Below are 17,236 nucleotides of genomic sequence, written 5' to 3' on the forward strand. Positions count from 1 at the left end.
TCACGTTTGGGGGGTAGAATGCCGCAACTGCCGCAAGCGATCCCATGACGGTCCTCTCACGGCAAAGAGGGTGACGCCGCAGGGGATGTTATAGTGGGTATTCTCCTCCCGTCCCTCTGGCTAGCAGAGGAAGTTACGGGAGGAGCGAGTCCCACGTACCACCCCCATTGGGCTTCCCCAGCCCGTGGGTGAGATACGTAAATGCATTAACCCCTGCGTCAAAAAAAAACCGGGCAAGTGCGAGTCGGACTCGCGCACGAAGGGTTCCGTACCATAATGCAAAAAAAACAAAAAAAGAAAAAAACGGTCACCCATCCAAGTACTGACCACTCCCGACGTTGCTTAATTTTGCTCAAAAATCACGTTTGTTGTATGGGAGCCCCATTTAAATCTTTATTTTATTCTGTTTTTAGTATTTGTTGTTATAGCGGCAACAGAAATACATCATCTGTGAAAATTTTAACTGTCTAGCTATCACGGTTCGTGAGATACAGCCTGGTGACAGACGGACGGACGGACGGACAGCGAAGTCTTAGTAATAGGGTCCCGTTTTACCCTTTGGGTACGGAACCCTAAAAAAGGCTTCTCATGCTGCTCCTCGCGCTGCCGATGCCGCGATGTTGCCCTCTCTGGCCACACGCTCAACTCGCCCAATTAATCGCGATGCTTCTTATGGCTCCTCTGCACGATGGGCCAACGCCGGTCTCTCCAAGGGACGCAGCCATGCGGTAGAATGAGATAGCAATATCACTTGCTCCCTCTAACGCATAAATGCGTCCCTTGGAGTGGCCGGCGTTGGCCCATCGTGTAGAGGAGCCATTACAAACAGCAACACGCTTAACTCTCCATTACTGGACCTTATGCCTTTTGTAATAAAGTTTACGAACTGTCAGTTAATAGTGCGGGCGATGTTACTAGGTATTGCCGGTCCTTTGACTCGTGCCAACAACATTTACGTTAGCGAATGCGATCGATCGCATTCCCTCTATCGCACCAATACATAAGTGTGAGCGAGATGGACTGCGATCGAGTTTACGCAGTCACTTACGTACCTAAATGTCAAGTGCGGCTACTGTAGTTAACCGTAATAAATTCTTACAGTTCCTACCAATTGCCTCGGTGAAGTCATGTAGCAAGCAAAAAACCATTGTCGCTTTTTGGATACCCTTCACAGTCGTCACGTGGGCAATTTATGAATGGCAAACTATTTTTATGAATTTGTTCATTTAATAAAATAATGGCGCAATTAAGCACTATTAATTGGGGCAAAAAGCATCTGACAGTCTGAACTTATAGAACGACAGCGAGACCGAGCGGTGTTGAATGCCTTAGGGGCATTCCACGAGAATGTCGCTTACGAAATGATTTTGCCTTGTATGCGTAAAAATGCGTAAGACTTCGAGAGTACCTATACTGCCAATCCAAGTCATGAAAAATAATCAGACCAAATATCACTTCCTTATTCTGGATCTCTCTTCTTCCTCGCGTTTCCCCGGCATTTTTGCCACGGCTCACGGGAGCCTGGGGTCCGCTTGACAACTAATCCCATGATTTGACGTAGGCACTAAGTACGAGCCGGGGTTTGAAGTTGAACCCGCGACCTCCGGATTGAAAGTCGCATGCTCTTACCTCTAGGCCACCAGCGCTCTTCTGGATTATTCTGGATGTCGAATGCCCCATTAGCACCTCTTAAAATGTCACATGAAGTACGAGTATTCATGCTACGTCTACTTCAATGTATGGTCTGTCTGTGATTAAGAGAATATCGACTCAGAGAACAAAGGAATTCTCTACTTGATAAATTATCTAAAACACCTTTTTTAAACGAACGGGTTCTCATTGTTTCCAAAAGCACAAATGGCGTTTTTAAATGGCCCATTTAGCATAACTTTAAACTTTTTAATTGCAGAATACCTTTACTGTTTCCGAAACGGATATAATTAGGTAGAAGAAAGCTTGGGTTATATTTACTGCTATTTGTCTGGATCATGTTTCGATCAACGACTTTTATTGAACCTTAACATCATGGGAATAGAGTCTATTGATGGTCAAATGTTGTTGGTACAAAAACTCGGCTGCCGAAGGAATGTATCGGATTCGACCCATGAAGGAATTTCATTCGGAATTCTCAATTAAAAGTTTATCTAGTCTGTGTTTCGTGGAAAGGTTCCAGACGTTTTGGGGTGTCGAACTTCTTTCGTTCGTCTACTTGCCTCTATCGCTCGAATATGCAAGAGTGATAGAGACAGCGAAATTTCGATTTTCGCGATTAGGTTCTCTGGATACGTATTTGTGGACACGGAGGACGAAATGTAATTAGAACAGAGTGTGCATCTGATTAGGGTTAGGGAACAGACCGCTTTCATTTCCATTTTTTCGAGAACGTTTTTTCTGATCTATATACAGCACAACCGGGGTTTGCACACAGAATAAATAATGGTACCACCGTACAGAAAGGAAACTTCCTACAAAACCGAAGTTTGACAGCGGTTCAGGGTGGTTCCCTTTCTAATGTAAGGCACTATCCCTTTTGGCTATTTAGGGTTGTCAAAATTCAAGTGATTATCTTATCTGTGGTCGTGCACGCAGAAGGACAAGTTGTGTCAACCCTAATAATTTCCCGGAGCAATGCTGAGTCGAATGGAGCCGAGTTTGCTCGAAGTCAGGAGTGTCTCCCCACTGGCATAATCGAGGTTTGAACCCACGATTTTTGACCACTACTAAAAGTTAAGTAGGTATAATTATATTGATTATATATTTTTGCACACATAAATTAAACGTAAAAATTATACTTATTTCAAAATTTTTGCTAAGCTTAAAAATTATAAGATAATAAGATTATATCTATAATATAATGCAATAAACGGGAACTACATAAAAGAATACCATCTTAACGGGCCCAGGAGGCCAATTCGAACTTACATTTAGATATCAAAATGGACAAACAGATGTCATTTTGTTTTTATTATTCAAGCATAAGCTTCGCGGGATATATGTATTGGCAGGGGCGAACGGTATCAAAATGACATTATTTTAACATCAGAAATGTACGTGCGAATTGTCCTCAAGTACCATTTCTTTTTATAGATCGCGCTAAAAGGTGACTTCTATACATGGTATTAGAAATGTCCCTATATGTATTGCTGTCATTACGAACGGGACTTTTTGTACAACCAATTAATGCGCACCCGAACATAATTATAAAAGTAATGTATCGTAATAGCCAAGTGTCCGGGAATGTGGTTATTTAATATATCGTAAACGAATTAGCGTTTTTATCCTGTTTTTAATTATGTTTAATTATTTTATCAACCAAGGCATTAACAATATATAAAAATACATGTTGGTTCAGGTTTATTTTAAGCGTATTTCTTTGCAAAATATTATCAAATGTGGTATTCAGAATTACCTAAACTAGCTAGAGTAATTACCACGTTGAATCCTGATTTCTCCATTAGCATTATTTCTGTACATAACGCGTCATATTTGATTTGATCTATAAGATGCGTTTTCCCACCGGATCACTACTTAGGTACAGTCGCCATCAGATATATCGGAGCGGCCAAGGTGTTCACAATATCTGAACAAGCGCTCTAACGCCTTGACAATAGAGGCGTGTTCAGATATTTGTGAGCACCTTGGCCGCTCCGATATATCTGATGGCGACTGTACATACAGTTTTTTTTTTCACCAGACATATCCGTTAAAGGCAGTCATCTCTTCTAGTGTAACTATAAGCCTATACGTCAAAGGAGTTCTTGGCAGTTCTTCCTAACTATTGCTCTCTGAGCATTAGCGAGCGTTCGCCTCAGACTAACTATACGTTATTGGAGATCATCTTACAGTTCTCCTTTTTATACCAAGTCTGATGTAAGCGGACCGTATGATAGACGCTTGCAACCCTTGCGACCCTTAGTGTGTAATCCTTTTTTGAAGAACTTCATACTGCAGTAAACCTTCGGCTGGGACTTCATTCCACAGCTGAGTCGGAGCGTTCTCGGAAGAAATGTCCTTTAAAAGTGCAGCGGGAGTTTCCAATTTTGGTCTATGAGACAAACATATAACATACAACATGAGAATCGTGCGTTTTAGACCCTTATACCAATGAGTTTCAATATGTACGAAATATGTATCATTTAAAATAGGAAAACATAGTGTGTCAATCGGTTTAAAAGAAATACTTTAAACTTCAATAAGCCAAACTTTTCATGTTGCCTGTGCCAAGTCTTGAGATTAGCTTGCAAAAGTGGATCCCCGCTCTCCGAGGAAAGCGCTATACACATCAAACTATAAATGATGAATAGTACAGGACCTCCGTACACAAATTGACTAAGCCCCACAGTAAGCTCAAGAAGGCTTGGGTACTCAGAAAACGATATATATAATATAATACTTAAAAAAAACATAAAAAGTATAAAAACACCCATGACTCGGGAACAAATATCTGTGGTCATCAACTCATCACAGAAATAAACGCCCGTACCAGGATTTTAACCCAAGCGGCTTCATAGGCTACCGAGAACGCCAGACCGGTCGTCAGAAACCCAAAACCCAGTCACAAAGGGAGGTACCGAGAGGGCCAGAACGGTCGTCAAAACCCAGAACCCAGTCACAAAGGGAGGTACCGAGAGGGCCAGAACGGTCGTCAAAAACATGGAGACGATAAAGTGCAAGTGATAGGAACAACACCCGTTGTCACCGCTGTCCTCTCGGCGCGGACTCCAAAATGTTTAAAATGGCATAAATAATTTATATCCAACTCGCCGGGGCCGTTTTTGCCGTCCCTGTCCACTGATGCATTTATAATATAAGGGTGCTTTTTGCAGTACCCGAGCCGTGATGGAATGCAACCGCTAAAATTGATCTTGTTTCGAGAAGTAATTCTTCGAGGGGTTGAATGCCTTGGCGATGTGCGTAGACTACTTTAGGGTTACCAGACCAGACCGGGGCTATAACCGCGAACAGCTTTATGCATCTATTTGGTTCACTATATCGAATATGCATGATCGATAAATAGAAGATTTCTAAATTCCGATTTTTCGCTTTAAGATAGTGAAAACCGGTGTATCTTACAAAGTTACGACTTGTCCTGGATTACGAACGAAAAAAATTTATGTGCGAGTACTTTTCATCGCTCTGTCGATTAGGATATTTTAGGTCACATTGGTATTTTTTTATAATAATAGGAGGCAGACGAGCCGTTATGTTAAGCGATTATCGTCGCTCAATGAACACCCATACAGCCAGAGGGGTTATAAGACTTATAAGTGCGATGCGGACCTTTAAGACCCTTTTCTTGAAGGTTTGAAGGTGGTATCGGTCGGGAAATACTGCAGTCGACAGTTCATTCTAGCTGTGCGAGGCAGGGGACTTTTTTCTAACATTTATATGTAAGTTTCTTATATTTAAAATATCTTTCGAATTTTTTGATTTTCCAAAAGAGCAGTGACGGTAGAAAAGTAATACTCTTGCCTTTATTGGGCTGGTAAACACTAAACATAATATTAGTCCATTAAAAAGATTCTCTATGAGGACAAATAACAGTGACCCTTAGCCAAGATAGGTTGTGCATTATAATTATAACAGGAATATCTTTTATATTGAAAATCAGATTATTCCAACGAGTACTGGCAACCCTCTGTTTGCGGTTAGCGGATTGTGGTCATGACTTCTGGCGTGTATTATAGTAATGGTTCGTTTAGACGTACATATGTCTGTAATGCAGAACAATGTGATGCTCGATACTCGATATAGGCAAGACCAGTCCGTATTGGATAGGGAGAGCATATTAAAATTATTAACGCGTAAGGTGTGGAAATTGTCTATAATTTTATTTAGTTAGTGTGTGCTTATATTCGCGAGTTACTCTTAAATTTTAGACTTAATCGCGGATAGGTAATATAGTAGGTATACCCACTTGGAAACCCTCAAAAATAGGCCCACAGCAGCATTCCAAGAGAGTGCTGACACCGAATACGATTTTACGGTTTGATTTATGTTTATTCTTTTTTGGATAGTTAGTAAGGTGGTTATCAAAAGATGATTTGGTGTAATGCTAAACCAAGGATTGTGTATTTATTAAAGTACGCTACAATTTATACATGACATCCTGCCCTGTTATATATGAAACTATTAAGACCACCGACCGACCGAACACTTGGAAAAGCATGTAACATCCTGCAGGAAACTCTCCAAACTAGACACGGACTTCGGCAATGAAGACGCCGACTAAGAAGAAGATCCTGCCCTGTTACGGTAAAACAGCGTTCTACGAGTATATAGGAGTTATAGGACATAAGTATGTAATAAGATACGCCGTTTTGCCGTAACAGGGTAGCATAGCGGCCTATCAATGTCAATTTGTGTAAAATAACCACGTTTTTACTTTTAAAGAAACTTTTTATTTCTTTATTTGTTTTAAATGTTTTTATTTCTTTTAAATACCGTTTCCATTGAAAGCAGTTTCCGTAAGGCTTCTGAAGAATTGTTATAACTTGGTTTTTCATGAAATATCAATCCTTTCTATATTTTGACAATTGTTTATAAAAGTTTTTTTTGTTTCAGTAAACAAGCAGTGTTCGATGGCAAGCGAGCGATACGAGGAGGGATACCTTTTGTGTTTCGTGAGTATTGTACTTGATCATTCTTCTTTAATTTGCTATAACTTGAGCTAAAAACCGATATACAAAAACCGAGACTCAATTGTTTCCCAAAAAGTTTTAAGTCATAATGTATTGTTTGTCCACGCGTATTTTCGTTATTCATAATTTGTTTTTCTCACAAACGCGTGACTTTTCAGGATTGCCATAAAACAAACCTAACCTATCTATAGGATAACCTTACGAAAATTCTGAAAAGTTAACGGTTTCAGAATTATGAGACTAATGACAATAATTATGACAAACAATACATTGACTTAAAACTTTATATCAAACAAAGGGACCCCACAAAAAAAACCAACGCCGACTTAATATATAAAAGCTGATGGGCTACAAGATAAACCAAATTTACCCCGATGTGCATAGAGAGGAAGCATAGTTAGCATGTACTTACATATATATTAGATAATAAAAATATTCAGTCATGGTAGTAATTTTTATCAAATAAATATAAATGTTGTATAAAAACTTATAAACTAAAATTAATAATTATTATTGGACAATTAGCAGGTAATATTATGCGTCAAAAGAAGCTATCAATCTCTAGTAAAATATTTAAAAGAATCATAGTGTGACAGATATTTTATACTGCGAACTATTCTAAGCTAAATGACTAATATGTCTAAGATGAATGGTAAAGTTGGCCTAAAATGTTAAAACGGCAAATATACCTGTAACGCTACAACGTAAGATGCAGTGACACCTGTTAAAACACCTCAGGGAACTTCAAGAGTAAACTGCCAATATCTATAAACTCCGAACCCGTTCCATAACTGACAACTGGTCTGGTATTACAAATTCGTATAAATGCGATCTTCGAACACATATAGCTATCACGAATTTCAAGCTCATTTTATCCTGGTCACAGTGAACCACAGGTGTTATACACATATAAGGACTTAAGGACTCTTCGCGAATTATTTATTCTAAATTTGAATGAAGCAATTAAAGCTATAGGGTAAACGGTAGTCATAAACGTCGATATAAGTTATTGCACACGATAAAGTACCTACATGTTGATCTTTACTGTCATTTATGATTATGAAAAATTATTAAATTAGTTCGTTTCGAGTAGAGTACAGGTTTTGATTTCTTGAGCCGTTAAATAAATTGCAAGCATACTTTTGTGTTTTCTAAATCAGGGGTTTTTTTCACTTTTTTCGATCCATAGAGATATTCGAGAAATATCCGAAGTTTCTTTTTCCATTTACGTCATGGAAAATCTCCCAAAAACAATAAAAAGGGTCAATTTGTCCTGACAATTAGTGACACCCATTTTATTGTCCCTTAGGTATTATGTCAAATCTCATCAGTGTCATTGTAATTATACCTTGAATGGTAATTTATAACGTTATCAGTAAGCTGTAGTACAGTAAGTACGGCACGGTAACTTACTGTAAACTCACTCTTGGCAATAGAACACATAAAATTATATTGTTATTCCAATGTTTATTGCGTTAATTTCACAAATTATAATCGTATGTGCATTCTATACCAATTACAATCTATCGTATGTAATTGGTATAGAATGCACATACGATTATATGGTTTTTAGGGTTCCGTACCCAAAGGGTAAAACGGAACCCTATTACTAAGACTTCGCTGTCCGTCCGTCCGTCCATCCGTCCGTCCGTCTGTCACCAGGCTGTATCTCACGAACCGTGATAGCTAGACAGTTGAAATTTTCACAGATGATGTATTACTGTTGCCGCTATAACAACAAATACTAAAAACAGAATAAAATAAAGATTTAAATGGGGCTCCCATACAACACACGTGATTTTTGACCAAAGTTAAGCAACGTCGGGTGTGGTCAGTACTTGGATGGGTGACCGATGTTTTTTTGGCTTTTTTTTTGCATTATGGTACGGAACCCTTCGTGCGCGAGTCCGACTCGCACTTGCCCGGTTTTTTATTATTGGCTCCGTGCACTTTGAAGTTCTTTTGCAATAAATAGGCGTCGGAGCAATACAAATTTATTGATACTTTTATTTAACTATTGGTTACGATACCTATTACATATTTAATGTGCAGTAGGTAGTGTTGATAACTGCTTTTAATTTACTTATTAAATCAGGTGATGTATTTATTAAAACAGAGATTAAACAAATGATCACGAGTCTAAATTACCTAAATTAGCCTGAGGCATTGTTCCCAGGACACTGGCCGCGTTCCTCCTCTGCACAGTGAGGCTGACTTTTTGCACAAAAAATGCGCTACTCTTAATGTATAGACATAATATACGAAATTTATTTTTAGGTAGGTACTATAAAAATTATGATTTTAAACAAAATAGTGTGGCTGGAGCGCGTTTTTTTCTCCACTTATGATAAGGTGTTTAGACATTTTTAATTATTTATTTAAAAACAATACAAAACTTCCAACTTCACTATTTTAAAATAACAGAAAGAAAGATTTTCTCGACCAGCGTTTAAAGACATAAATAAGTGTGCAGTAACAGCCTAAAAAGACCGAAGCCTATGATAGGGCTAGTTACATTTCGGTCAAATTTTTGGTTAGGGGTTGTTAGGGTGATGGCACCAGTAATGGACACGGCACCAATTATGGACATTTTTTACGTTGATCGAATTTATTAAGCAACTGTCCCAACATTTTTCAACTGGCAACACTAAAGCATAACAAATAGACGTTTGAGCTGTCATTTTGACACATGTCACCAAAATCAGCCGTTTTGTTCTAAGATGGCTGCGAAGTAAAATCTCGTTGCGGGCGGTGGTCATAAAAATCCGTTATTGTTGTTGAAATAGTTAAGGAGGTGAGTACATATTTGTGCATGGTGTTATCTTGTGTTATGTTGTAATGAGATTTAATGTTATTTTTACTGAATAATACTATATTGCAAGTAAATTGAGCTAAGTTGAATATCTCCAATCACAGCAATAAGTTTTTTGTGGGGTTTGTTCATTACTGGATTCGATATTTTATGAAATTCAGTAATGGACAAAAGTGTCCAAGCTTAAGCTTTTTATTACTTTTTTAGTTTATTGTGTTAAATTATTTAATTTATTGCACTAAACATTTGAGTTGGGTTGATTTTGTGATTGCTCTTTATTTTCCAATAATGGACGATGTCCATAACTGGGTATTTTTAGTTGTCCATAATTGGGCTCTTTGTTTTGTCTTAGATGGATGGATAAATGTGGTCGGACTGCAAAAACTGCCAGGCTAAGGCGAGGCCGACCAAGCCATACGTCAACAGGTTTATTTTGCTATTATAATCCGTTTTTTTCATCCTATTTTTCGACAAGGTAAATTATAGCTGTCACGTGGTACCACAAATTTGGTTGGACTGCAAAAACTCGTAGCCTGGCAGCAAAAACTGCCACTTCTATTTCTTGATGAGGTAAATTGTAGCTCTCACGTGGTACCACAAATTTGATCGACCCAATCGCCAATCGGCCGGCCAATACAGGATTTGGCCGACCATTTTTTTTTACTGTCCTCAAAGGCAGCTATCGTACCATACAAGTTTCATACGATTTTTCGATAAGATTTTTTTGATGATTTTTTTATAACTGTGGTCGGACTGCAAAAACTGACTGGTTATGGTGAGGCCGACCAAGACACGTCAACAGGTTTATTTTAGCTATTATAATCTGTTTGTTTCATTCTATTTTTCGATGAGGTAAATTGTAGGGATTGTAGCTGTCACGTGGTACCACAAATTTGGTCGAACTGCAAAAACTGCCAGGCTAAGGTGAGGCCGACCAAGCCATACGTCAATAGGTTTATTTTAGCTATTATAATCCGTTTTTTTCATCCTATAGGTAAATTGTAGCTGTCACGTGGTACCACAAATTTGGTTGGACTGCAAAAACTCGTAGCCTGGCAGCAAAAACTGCTAATTCTATTTCTTGATGAGGTAAATTGTAGCTCTCACGTGGTACCACAAATTTGATCGACCCAATCGCCAATCGGCCGGCCAATACAGGATTTGGCCGACCATTTTTTTTACTGTCCTCAAAGGCAGCTATCGTACCATACAAGTTTCATACGATTTTTCGATAGGTCATTTTCATGTTTTTTTTTTATAAATTTGGTCGGACTGCAAAAGCTGCCAGGTTAAGGTGAGGCCGACCAAGACATACGTCAACAATTCTATTTTGCTATGAGGTAAATTGTAGGTGTCATGTGGTCCAATAAATCTGGTCGGACTGCAAAAACTGCCAGGCTAAGGTGAGGCCGACCACTTTTTTTTTACTGTCCCCAAGGTCAGGTATCCTACCATACAAGTTTCATTCCATTTTTCGATGAGGTATTTTTTTGATGTTTTTTTGTCCAACGTTTTTGCCATTTGTACAAAATCTGCCAGGTTAAGCCGACCAAGTGCGTTGGAAGGTACTAAATGTCAGGTACCTCTACAGGGTAGGTATATTCTATTTTTTGATCAGGTTTGTTTCATGCAGCCGGCAACCGGACTAAAACTCTTATAGTATAACTTAGAAATCTAAATGAAAGTTCAAATAGCGTTAATAAAAGTTGATTTGTGACATCATTTGTTTCATTTATGTGTTCAATACAAAAGTGTCCATTAATGGATGTTCATAATTGGGTCCATGTCCATGACTGGGTGTCCATTACTGAATTTTTGATGTCCATCAATGGTGATTTCGTAAATTTCAATTTATATATTTTTTATTAATTATGTATTAAACATACAGAATTTATGGTTTTGTTTAAATGTTCCTCATGTATTTAAGTACCGAAAAAAAAAATCACCATTTTTGTATCGTCAAAAAACATCCCATTTTTAAACGAAATTCTAATTTAGTGCGCTTAACATGTCCATGATTGGTGCCGTCACTCTACTAAACTGTGGAATTGTGGATACATAAATGGGAATACATCCAAGTCGCAGAATATAAGTATTTTATTTAAAAAAGTGGCAGTTTTTAAAAGAAAGGCCTTCATGTTGCAGCTCAATTCGGACAATGGGCATTCGGACCGCAGCACGGCTTCGCGCGGATAGCGCGCTGGCATCTAGAGAAGGCGCCAGAGCGGCTCCCCAGCGGCGACGTGGAGGCCGTGCTGTGTCTCATAGACGACGACTTCACACGCTCCATGTGGCACTTCCAGTGAGTACCAATACCGACGAACTAGAATAACTATAGAAGTCTGACCAGAGCTCAGTAATGACCCCAAGGGTTTGTGTCGAGAGCGACTCAACTATACGTCTCAACGCGCAGTTTGACAACGACGAATATTGGTGCGGCTATCTTAACATTCTTAACCCCGCTTATTTATTATTCATTTATTTTAAACTTTACAAATGGCGGCCTTAAGGCATTCTCTATTAGTCAACAAATGGGTCAACCAGAAAGATTAAGTAGGTGTAAGTGGCCCGCTTGTCAGTTTTTACCTATAGCAACTTACAGTCATTACAGATACTTAATAACAAATACGTACTTTTTGCAGGTTCAGACTGACGTACCGACTGATCCTCCGCGAGAAGGAACTCCACTTCAACATCGGCGTGTACAACCCAAGCAAGGAACTGACGTTCAGCTGCCAGCTCCTCCTGCACACGTACTTCAAGGTGCCAGACGTGCGCCGCTGCCAGATCACCGGCATGCACGGGTGCATGTTCATTGACAAGGTTCGATACTTGATACTGATACCTTTAACCTTACTCGCAGAATATCTAATTCTAACCAAGGAAAAAGGATAATTTTGCGACTTCAAAACTTTTGACCACGAAGATTGACTTATACGAAAAATTCCAGCCTACACTTTGGGTCAATTTTATTGTTAGTTTGGACTAGACGTGTGCGCCGATTAAAAAATGATCGGCGGCGGCGTTTGCCAAAAAATTGGCGGCGGCGGCGTGTTTTCGGCGTGAAATCGGCGTGACCTTGAATTTCATGTTTCTTAAGAAAATACATTAATTTGTAGTTTTTCTTGAAAATTTTATCAATGCAGTTTACTGGTCAGTTAACTACGTTTAGTTTGAATATGCTGTGAGTAAAATAGGGTTTCTAAAATAATATCTTAGGATAGGTATAATAACTGATTTTCCCTCGTAACTGGCTTGCATTAAGAGGTTCCCTGGTCCCCATGACTTTCCGTTTTTTGCAAGCTTTCCATGGCTTATCCTATAAAAAACGTTAACAAAACAGAACTCCACATATCCATGACATTTGCTAGACTATAGTGTTCTTTCGTAGTTTTTCGTCGTTTCTTGTCGCACAAGCACCAGGCTCACCGAGACGTATCTTCTTTCTCGTTTTCCCATTGCTGATGCTCGCGACCACATATAATTTGTCTCCATTTCGTGCGGTCATAAGCCGTATGGACTGCTCAGTGCAGACTGCTGCAAGCCGACCTCTTCATAGTGTTCAACCATCTCACACATGCTCCAACTCGAGCACGTTTGTCATTCATTCGGTTTAAATTCATGTGTTTCTCCACGTCATGCGTTGGATAATATGTCCGAAGAATCTAAGGGCTCGCCCATGCCATGTTGGGAAGAGATGAGTGGCGATATAGAGCTCTTTGAGAATGGAGGGTTTGTTCTTCTAGCTATCCAAGGTATAAGCAGCACTAGCAGCAGTCTTCGTTCGTTTGTTAACAGTTGACGGTGAATACTTAGGACTACTCAGTTACTTTAATTGGTGTGTCAAATAGTTTCTGCAACTGGCTATTCAGTTTCATTTAGTTAATAATTCATGTATATTTGACAACTGTAACATAAATAATACAAAAAATTCATTTTGTAATCCAAAAACCAATTTGGAATAGCTAATTAACAACACTCAAGGTCACGCCGATTTCACGCCGATCATTTATCGGCGGCGGCGGCGTGGTCAAAAAGCCCGGCGGCGGCGGCGCGCCGGCGCGGCGCACACGTCTAGTTTGGACCTTTCAAACTAATTTACTAATTGAAAATAATTGCTTCCAGACGCGAGAAGGCACAGTGTACCAAGAAACCCGGGAAGTGGTCACCATCAACGAATGGACGGATCGCATCTACCAGAACACGATGCAGGAACACATCATCACCAACGTCGTCAGCGGCCGCAAGATGCGGATACAGAAGTACAACTTCCCTGACACCGGTATGTATCGCACAGTCTACCTGACTCGAACAGACAACGAGTGGGGCCGCATCTACCTGAACACGATGCAGGAACACATCATCACCAACGTGGTCAGCGGCCGCAAGATGCGGATACAGAAGTACAACTTCCCTGACACCGGTATGTATCGCACAGTCTACCTGACTCGAACAGACAACGAGTGGGACCGCATCTACCTGAACACGATGCAGGAACACATCATCACCAACGTCGTCAGCGGCCGCAAGATGCGGATACAGAAGTACAACTTCCCTGACACCGGTATGTATCGCACAGTCTACCTGACTCGAACAGACAACGAGTGGGACCGCATCTACCAGAACACGATGCAGGAACACATCATCACCAACGTCGTCAGCGGCCGCAAGATGCGGATACAGAAGTACAACTTCCCTGACACCGGTATGTATCGCACAGTCTACCTGACTCGAACAGACAACGAGTGGGACCGCATCTACCTGAACACGATGCAGGAACACATCATCACCAACGTCGTCAGCGGCCGCAAGATGCGGATACAGATGTACAACTTTCCTGACACCGGTATGTATCGCACAGTCTACCTGACTCGAACAGACAACGAGTGGGACCGCATCTACCAGAACACGATGCAGGAACACATCATCACCAACGTCGTCAGCGGCCGCAAGATGCGGATACAGAAGTACAACTTCCCTGACACCGGTATGTATCGCACAGTCTACCTGACTCGAACAGACAACGAGTGGGACCGCATCTACCTGAACACGATGCAGGAACACATCATCACCAACGTCGTCAGCGGCCGCAAGATGCGGATACAGAAGTACAACTTCCCTGACACCGGTATGTATCGCACAGTCTACCTGACTCGAACAGACAACGAGTGGGACCGCATCTACCAGAACACGATGCAGGAACACATCATCACCAATGTCGTCAGCGGCCGCAAGATGCGGATACAGAAGTACAACTTCCCTGACACCGGTATGTATCGCACAGTCTACCTGACTCGAACAGACAACGAGTGGGACCGCATCTACCTGAACACGATGCAGGAACACATCATCACCAACGTCGTCAGCGGCCGCAAGATGCGGATACAGAAGTACAACTTCCCTGACACCGGTATGTATCGCACAGGCTACCTAACTCGAATAGACAACGAGTGGGACCGCATCTACCTGAACACGATGCAGGAACACATCATCACCAACGTCGTCAGCGGCCGCAAGATGCGGATACAGAAGTACAACTTCCCTGACACCGGTATGTATCGCACAGGCTACCTGCCTCGAACAGACAACGAGTGGGACCGCATCTACCTGAACACGATGCAGGAACACATCATCACCAACGTCGTCAGCGGCCGCAAGATGCGGATACAGAAGTACAACTTCCCTGACACCGGTATGTATCGCACAGGCTACCTGACTCGAACAGACAACAAGTGGGGCCGCATCTACCTGAACACGATGCAGGAGCACATCATCACCAACGTGGTCAGCGGCCGCAAGATGCGGATACAGAAGTACAACTTCCCTGACACCGGTATGTATCGCACAGTCTACCTGACTCGAACAGACAACGAGTGGGACCGCATCTACCTGAACACGATGCAGGAACACATCATCACCAACGTCGTCAGCGGCCGCAAGATGCGGATACAGAAGTACAACTTCCCTGACATCGGTATGTATCGCACAGGCTACCTGCCTCCACCGAACTAGAATAACTGTAGAAGCATGACTAGCATTTTGAGTTTTTGTAAAAATATTCAAAAACTCGGGTATTTTATAGGTCCAAAAGAACTCGTGATTCGATTTAAGTCTGAGAAAATTTACAGTTTCATGAGTGTTTCATTTCGATTAATGATGTGTAGTAGTAGTAGTAAACACTTTATTGCACAAAACGACTACATAACACAGAGAGAATACAGTAAATGTGTACATAGGCGAACTTACGACAGATTAGTTAGTTGTTCAATGGTATCAATAACACCCACAATAATTTCTTTATTTTCTAGTGATCTGGAACCCCTGGGCGGACTACGCCAAAGAGATTCCTGATTTCGGCGACGACGAGTTCCCGAATATGGTGTGCGTGGAGGCCGCTCGCGTCGCCGCTCCAATTGTTCTACTACCCGGAACTGCCTTCGAAGCTTCGCAAATACTACAGGTACCTACACATTCTTCTTCTTCTTCTCCGTTGAATTACTCTTGGCAGAGCAGTCGTGGTCACGTTGAACGACGAACGATTCTACGACAATTCTCCCTGGCAGATGCTTCTCTGGCACATGTGTTAAGTGGGGTGTTGGTAAGGGCTTTTATCTGATTCGTCCAACGCATTGGGGAACGTCCTCTTGACCTACAGCCATTGACCCGTCCCTGGACAACAAGTCTCTCCATGGCCCGCTCTTCACGTCGCGTCACATGTCCGAAGTATCTGAGGATACGCGCTCTGACCGTAGCTGAGAGCCTCTCTTTCACCTTGAGTTCTTCAAGTATGGAGACGTTTGTACGGTGTTGTGTCCAAGATACTCGCAGCATTCGTCTCCAACACCACATTTCGAGTGCGTCGATTCTTTGTCTCTCTCGCTCCTTCACTATCCATGTCTCAACACAATACAGTAATATACCTACATATAACTTGACTTATATCGACCGAGATATGAATCGTTATTAGTTGATTACCTTTTGTATTGCTTTCGAGCTCCCGATATTTCGACGCGCATTTGACACTTGACACATCTAATCCATATCGTTTCTAGATCTATTAACTGACGTATCTTAAAGTTCGAATCGGGCCGTTATTCAGATAGAAAGTAAAAAAACCGGGCAAGTGCGAGTCGGACTCGCGCACGAAGGGTTCCGTACCATAATGCAAAAAAAAACAAACAAAAAAAAGCAAAAAAAACAACGGTCACCCATCCAAGTACTGACCACTCCCGAGGTTGCTTAACTTTGGTCAAAAATCACGTTTGTTGTATGGGAGCCCCATTTAAATCTTTATTTTATTCTGTTTTTAGTATTTGTTGTTATAGCGGCAACTGAAATACATCATCTGTGAAAATTTCAACTGTCTAGCTATCACGGTTCGTGAGATACAGCCTGGTGACAGACGGACGGACGGACGGACGGACGGACGGACGGACAGCGAAGTCTTAGTAATAGGGTCCCGTTTTACCCTTTGGGTACGGAACCCTAAAAAAGACTCGTATACCTGATGTTTACAGCATGTTTGTAATTTGCAGGTGATGTAAGCAGATGGCGGTCCCGCCGCCCCGCAACCGTCCCGCGCCACGTCAATTACGGAGCCCTGAAGGGCCTACCGCGAACCACTTCGACGTGTTGCCTCTCTGTCGCACTTGTAAATTCGTACGTAAGTGTGACAGGGAGGCAACACGTCGAACGTGGTTCGCGGTAAGCCCCCTGACCATACTGTTACACACATTCCACAGGTAGCATAGTTTGACGGTTAACCTTTAAACGCCACACTCTT

General features: G+C 41.3%; 1 protein-coding gene across 1 annotated transcript in view; it reads left to right on the forward strand.

Moving 5' to 3' along the window:
* LOC134680374 (uncharacterized) overlaps positions 1-17,012 on the forward strand; it is a 56,892-nt gene extending 39,880 nt beyond the window's left edge. Inside the window, exons 3-8 of the mRNA XM_063539500.1 lie at positions 6,565-6,623; positions 11,599-11,755; positions 12,096-12,276; positions 13,579-13,735; positions 15,762-15,913; positions 16,989-17,012. Coding sequence (XP_063395570.1) covers positions 6,565-6,623; positions 11,599-11,755; positions 12,096-12,276; positions 13,579-13,735; positions 15,762-15,913; positions 16,989-16,997 — 715 coding nt within the window. The 3' untranslated portion in view covers positions 16,998-17,012. The remainder of the gene's footprint in view (positions 1-6,564; positions 6,624-11,598; positions 11,756-12,095; positions 12,277-13,578; positions 13,736-15,761; positions 15,914-16,988) is intronic.
* The last annotated feature ends 224 nt before the right edge of the window (positions 17,013-17,236 follow it).

Source organism: Cydia fagiglandana, chromosome 3 (assembly GCF_963556715.1).
Source record: "Cydia fagiglandana chromosome 3, ilCydFagi1.1, whole genome shotgun sequence".
NCBI classification, from domain to species: domain Eukaryota; kingdom Metazoa; phylum Arthropoda; class Insecta; order Lepidoptera; family Tortricidae; genus Cydia; species Cydia fagiglandana.